Source organism: Hesperophylax consimilis, chromosome 18 (assembly GCF_061612785.1).
Source record: "Hesperophylax consimilis isolate HC1 chromosome 18, BYU_Hcon_1.0, whole genome shotgun sequence".
Taxonomy (NCBI): Eukaryota; Metazoa; Arthropoda; class Insecta; order Trichoptera; family Limnephilidae; genus Hesperophylax; species Hesperophylax consimilis.
In genome coordinates, this window is record NC_142853.1 from 2,415,629 (window position 1) to 2,422,827 (window position 7,199).

At 38.9% G+C, this 7,199-nt stretch overlaps 1 protein-coding gene across 1 annotated transcript; it reads left to right on the forward strand.

Moving 5' to 3' along the window:
- Positions 1–5,095: 5,095 nt before the first annotated feature.
- Positions 5,096–6,826, forward strand: LOC149415230 (uncharacterized). Its single transcript, XM_089642828.1, has one exon. It carries the CDS (start codon positions 5,096–5,098, stop codon positions 6,824–6,826), a length of 1,731 nt encoding a protein of 576 aa, XP_089498954.1.
- The last annotated feature ends 373 nt before the right edge of the window (positions 6,827–7,199 follow it).

The window sequence follows — 7,199 nt, forward strand, 5'->3', positions numbered from 1 at the left end:
TCAGACTTCTTCTTCTTTTAAATGTTTGAAAATGGCTATTGGCTATAGAATGAACTTCGCCTCATGGAATTTATATTCAGTACCTACCTAAATACGATGCATACTTTTTTCTAGTGATTGAGAGATTTTTCAAAATAACTGAACAATGTCCATGAAAACAAACCAAAAGCACATTATTTCCGATATCATGCTGAGGTTAACCTTTTCAACCTGAATTAAAACTGGCAGTGGTCGAACATAGTTGATGCCTGATAACGGTATTTTTCTTAGATAGTTTACTAATTATTATCGTTATTGCTAATTTAATTTGAAAGAATATTAGGTCACAGAGGGTGTGTTTCACGTAAACTGACAATTCGTACACTGTGCATTAAATATTATCTTTAAAACTTACATTAAAAAAAATCGGTAGAGATTGAACACAAAAAACACTTCAACAGACAAAGCAAGACACTGCAAAATATAGAAATGGGTACCGCCCACAGTATTAATTTTTATGTGAAACCGCATAAGAATCCCAACTATCTGGAGACTAAGGCATCCCCAATTGGTATGTTGTGAGGCTGAAGGTAGTGGGGAGGTGAATAATATAGAGAAGAGTCAGGCGGGGAATTACCTGGCTATTAAGATCTGGTCACCTAACACGGCCAATACCATTTTAAGTAATGGTACAATTCTGAATATGGTCCACCTGCCCGCATATAAATAGATGGACTAGTTTCTTATAACAGGGATCAATTTTTCATGCATGTAGTTTTTCTTTATTTCTGTTAAATATTTCAAAAATAAATATATGTTCAAATTTGAGTAGGAATGCAAAACTGACTCGGACAGTAGCCAGACAATATTGTGGAAACATCTTTGGTGAGAATCGCCCGGCAGCCGGTGCAAGTGTGTCACGTCGTGGAAATAACCAGCCTGCAAGCACGCTTATAATTTTTATATTATACTAGTTGAAGTCCCGGGCTTTATGCAATGTTTTACGAAATCAGATGTATACCTTTTTTCTTATTTTAAAAATCAAGTGTGAAAATTTTATCAAAAAGTATCAAAATACTAATTTAAGGGGTAGGAAAATGGGGTGTGGGTTGTTTTTAGAAATCTCATGTACACAGTGACCTTCCTCTTGTTTTGAAGTTCAAATGTTCAAAATTTTATCAACCTCAGTATAAAACTGTAGATTTGTATACTAATCAAATCCACACCGCCCGCCTGCCACAAACAGGCAATCAACTTTATATATTAGACTAGCTGTACCCAGTCACGCGTTGCTCTGGCTCAGTCTGTCTGTACAGATAGAGAAACAATAGCGCGTGTTGCTTTTACGTCCAAAAAATAATGTTTCTCCGACAGATGGTAGTGTTTTTCTAAAAAGCACATTTTCACCTGTCACAGATAACATCTATATAAAAATACACCTGTATTCGAATGCAACATTGTGTCAAAATTTCAAAGCAATCGGTGAATAACATTCGGAGATTTAAGATTTTGAAACTTATTTTTATTCAGACAGGATATTCCACAGCAATTATAAGACAATAAATAGAGCCAAGAACATTGAAATAAAACAGGAAATATTACCATGCAAGTTTATTAAACATTATCAAAGTAAAATAATTAGAAATGCAGAAATATATTATATATTATGTACATACACATACTACATTTAATTGGTATAACATGGCATCTATTGTCATGTATATAGAAATAGCAGTATCAAAATAAAAATGCATATTTTATTTTTATCAATAATGATAATTAACATGCTTTTATACTTTTATATAACTATATTATCACAAGTTTGTAAAATTTAGGAACACACAGTAACCAACATTCTTTTAGATTAAGACAAAAAAAAACATCATTAAAATATTATAATGTTACATTAAACATACCTAGATAAGAATATATTTTTCTTTTCTTAAACATATATTTTTTAAAAGCAGTAAGATTAGTAGCACAAACTTAAAAATAAAATTTAATTCCTCGGAAGCCGAGACGGCGTGATAGATATTATGCATTACATGATACATGTAAAATACCCTGTTAAACCCTAAAGCTCAATGTTTTTATTTATTTTTTAAATTTTTATAAGACGAGGTTTGTTTATGCATAGCACAAAGGATAACAAATTATTATAAGCAATAATTAGTCTGACCGGAAATCAGAAGGTACGGTTCCAATTCCCGTTGGCAGCATTTATTTTTATTTTCAACTTACATATTGATATTTCAGGCGAATTGCTTATAATAATTTGTTACTCAATGTTTTTGTTAGTTTAGTTTATAGATAATATTAATAATAATGTCACAATAGACTCCATAATATTATTATTCTTAGCTTGTTGTAAATATCACATCAAGAGAAATGAAAAAACAGCGTTTGTTTAGAAAAGACAGAGATCAACAGATTTAACGAGGTTTTGTCATGAGAACAAATGGAAGCAATTTGGAGACTAGGGATCTATATATGGTCATTCCAAATGCCTTGAACACCTATGATACTACAGAGCAATATTGCAGGGATTCCCTCAGATCTGTGACCCACTTTAGTATAATAAATTATAATACAATTTTCATTATCCACACTCAAAAACTTTTGGTAAAAAAGAGTAAGAGGGACAAGGTCTTTTTAACCGTATAGAACTGAATAGACAAATTCTTAAGGTAATTCTTAGGGACCACTGGAACCACGTATGCAATACATTAATATATATGGACAACTTAAGATCCTTACATTTTCTATGACAGTAGATGCTTCAGAAACACACTTGTCATAATGCAATCCTACGCTGATCTGCACTGTCTAGAGATCGGCGTGGGAAGTGAGAAAGAAAGATGTCAGTGGAAGGCAATGAGTTGATTTGACGGCTAAGGTTATGTTTGTTATGTTTTGGCGTTTACTGATATTTGTTGCTGGTTTTGTTGTTGTGATGGGAGATAAACAAGTAATAGATTTAGTAAGACGTTGCGAAGTGATATATGTATAACATAAAATCCATCGAATATCGAGATACTACGATTCAAATTTGCATTGCACGCTTAAGACGGGTGTTGGCCCAGAAACGTAGCAATGCACACGTTACGTATGTTTTTTTTTTTTTTTTTTTGCAACTGAAGGAGATGGAGAACCTTCAAGCAATCGTGCAGGTGCAAATTGCTTTCGTTTAAATTATGGAAATTGCCAAGTTTAGGGGGAGATGGGGTACATTGATACATGGGGCACATAGATACAGTCAATATTCATGGAAAACAAAAGGCGTTAAGACGAGCCGTCCGCCACAGATAAAATGGTAGTTAAACACCCTACATGCACACTAGCACGTTCACTCGACGACTAGCCGCTGGCACGTATAAACCTGTTTCTGATTCTTCTAATTTATTAAGTGTTACCTGTGTTATATTAAGAAATTTGGTAAGTACATATCTGTCATTACATTATAAACACTTCCATTTTTTTATTATTTATTGCTTTAATTTTTATAAAATATTTATTGTGATTGTAGTCGGCAGGGGCACATTGATGCAAGTGCTCTCGGAGCACATTGATGCGTATCAATGTGCCCCAATATTTTGTTAAATGTATGTGTATGTAAGATTTAATATATTTTTATTTTCTTTATAGAAAAATGGTTCGAACATTTAAACGCAAAACGAAGAGAACTTCCATCGATGAAATTTCTATGGCTTCTGCGATATCTGACGTGTTGGAAGGAAAATTATCAATAAGAAAAGCAGCCGATAAATATAATTTAAAACCTGCAACTCTACAGCATAGAATAGAAAAAAAGAAGAATAAAGACGGCGAAGGCGTGAGTTTTTCATCTAAGTACACCTCCCAGCAAGTATTTACAACCGAACAAGAAGACCAACTAAATGCTTATATAATTAAATGCATCATGGGCTTACATTAACTAAGGTGCGGCAGCTTGCTTACGAATACGCTAAAAAATTAAATTGCAGCTATCCACCATCTTGGGATGTCAATAAGAGTGCTGACTTAGATTGGACCTATGGTTTTCGTAAGAGAAATAAAAATATTAGTTTAAGGAAACCCGAAAACACTAGTGTTGCCCGATCATTTTCATTTAATAAGACTGCCGTTGAAACCTTTCTTAATAATTTAGAAGATGTTCTAGCAATTTTACAGCTGACCGTATTATTAATTTCGATGAAACTGGCATTACAACGGTGTGGTGATATGCAAGTACTGCAAAAGCAGTGGCAGTGAACGCAACCGTTCTGCGATGTGAAAGACAATTGACATTCAATTAGAACGTCCAGTTAGAATACAAGCTATTTCGGCAAGATGTCAAATATTAAACTCGGAGATTTATTAAGGTGTTTTAATGGCGAGGGCGACGTTATTCAGTGGATAACAAAAGTCGAGTTGGTTTTAAAAATTAAAGAAGTAAAAGATGTGTGCGCGATCATCCCGATGTTTCTGGAGGGACCTGCATTTGCTGTGTACAATGAGCTGAGTGCAGAGGATAAGGGCAATGGTGACGCCATCGCGTTGATTTGTGCCTTCGCAACAAACCCGTTTCTGGCCTATGAGGAGTTCGTGAGGCGCACATGGCGTGATGAGCCGGTCGACGTCTATATGACGGACGGTTGGCAAGGCTAGCGGGTGTGACGTCGGATGCTCTCCTCATGAAAGCTTTCATAGTGGGTCTGCCTTCAGTGGTATCACGTGAATTGCGCGCGCAGCCAAAAGTAGAGACAATGCCGCTGTCAACAATCATGGAGCGTGCTAGAGCTCTTATGGCAGAGCTCGTGGATCAGCCTGTCGTGGCGGTGGCTCAGGGCCAACAGAAATTTTTCGCAATATCTCCAAATGCAAGACGGCGTTGTTTTAAATGTGGTGGGCCACACATGGTCAAATTCTGTTGTGAGCAGCTGAAAAGTGTCTGTTGGAACTGCGGAAAAGATGGTCACTTGGCCAGGCACTGTGAGAAGGGAAACGGAAGCAGGAGAACTGGTGCGCCGGCAGCTCTTCTGAATCAGGACTAAAGGCGCTACTAATAATCCAAGTTGCAGTCAATGGAAAACAGGTGCGTGCACTCGTTGACTCAGGGTGTTCTCGTACAGTAGTGATGAGTGGGCTGTGTAGTGTACAAGGTCCTGGTTGTGATGTGATTGCTGTTGATGGCAGTCGTGTATTTTGTGAGGGGCGAGGTGTCGCCAAGATAGTAGTGCATGGTGTGTCGCTACTGGTAGACTGTGTGGTGGTGAAAAAACTATTAAGTGCAGTCGATGTTATACTGGGCATGGACGTTATCGAAGAACTGGGAGGTGTTACGATAATGCGCGATAGGGTAGAGTTCGTAAGAAGCAGACTAGACGAGTACAGTGCGAATTGTGTCGAGTCTGGTGAAACCTCGGCAGACAGAATATCTGTTGAGAACAAGGACTTTAAAGCTACATTCAACGGAAGAAACTGGTGCGTGAGTTGGGTGTGGAGAGGTTCTCCTGCTGAATTAGAAAACACTGTAGAGTGCTATAGAAGCACTAAGTTACCAGAAGCGGAGGCAGCTTTTGAAGAAGAGATTCAAAGGTGGATCTCCGAGGGCTGGCTCAGGCCATGGAAGGGAAGCTCCGGTGGTATCCTTCCTTTAATGGCTGTGATCCAAAAGAACAAGGGAAAAGTACGTCCTGTCTTGGATTATCGTGAACTCAACGAGAGTGTTCAGTGCCATACTGGTGAGGATGCAGCAGTGTGTGATGAGACACTTCGGAAGTGGAGGAAGCTACGTGAACCTCTAAAGTTGCTTGATCTCCAATCAGCATATTTACAAGTGCACATTGAGGAAAAACTTTGGAAGTACCAACTCATTAAGTATAAAGGCAAAACATACTGCTTGACAAGATTAGGTTTTGGGTTAAAGTGTGGTCCCAAAATCATGACACGGATTGTAAACGAGGTGCTCTCGCTTGACGAAAGGGTGCGACGGGGCACAGATAGCTACATCGATGACATTATAGTGAATGAAAACATAATATCAGCTGAAGAGGTTGCGGCACACTTGCATACTTACTGTCTCGTAACTAAGCCTCCCGAGAAGCTGGAGTGCGCAAGAGTGCTCGGATTGCGTATTGAACGTGATAAGGTCGGACGTCCTATGTTCAGAAGAGGCAATGACATTCCCATAATGCAAGAAGGATCGCACCTGAGTAGAAGGGAATTATTTTCGATCTGTGGCAAGCTGACTGGGCACTATCCTGTGTGTGGATGGTTAAGGACAGCCTGCAGCTTCATGAAGAGAGAGTGTCAAGGCCAGGCATGGGATGATTACGTTGGCGACAGGGCCCAACAAATGGCTGAAGAGCTTCTGGTGAGAGTGAGAATTGACGATCCTGTAAAAGGGGAGTGGCTAGTGCCTGAATCATTAGGTGATGCCAGAGTTTATTGTGATGCGAGTAATCTGGCCCTTGGAGTTACCTTGGAAATTGAGGGAAGAACTGTTGAAGACGCCGCATGGCTGCGTAAGTCAACCGATGTAGCGCATATTAACATAGCGGAGCTAGATGCTGTCCTGAAGGGATTAAACCTAGCTCTCAAGTGGAATCTTCAAGTTGTGGAAATAATTACAGATTCGGCAACGGTTTTGTGCTGGGTGAGATCTACACTTACCGGGAGTAGTTGTGTAAAAGTTTCTGGCATGTCAGAGATGCTCGTCAAGCGGCGTCTGGGATTGGTGAAGGAGATCGTAGAAGAGTTTGATCTCACATTGTCGATCACCCTTGTAGAGTCTTGTAAAAATAAAGCCGATGTACTTACTAGGGCGCGAAGGCCTCCGGGCTGGTTAAGTCAATTTGCACAGTGATGACGACATCAGGAGGGCGTGTGGTGATATGCAAGTACTGCAAAAGCAGTGGCAGTGAACGCAACCGTTCTGCGATGTGAAAGACAATTGACATTCAATTAGAACGTCCAGTTAGAATACAAACGGTTATGAATACTCCAAAGATACTGGCAGAAAAAACTCAAAGTCAAATCGGCCAAATTGTTTCAGCGGAGAGAGGCGAGTTGGTGACATTCGAGGGAATCATTACTGGAACTGGCAATAGTATTCCACCTGTATATGTGTTTCCCAGGGTTCATTACAAAAGCCATTTTTTAAATGGTGCTCCTGAAGGGTCTTTGGGCTTATCGTCTAGATCTGGTTGGATAAATAGTGAATTATTTATAGAGGTTCT

What these genes read in the sequence shown, in the direction of transcription:
- LOC149415230 (XM_089642828.1), top strand. Translation starts at nt 5,096, where the DNA reads ATGAGTGGGCTGTGTAGTGTACAAGGTCCTGGTTGTGATGTGATTGCT.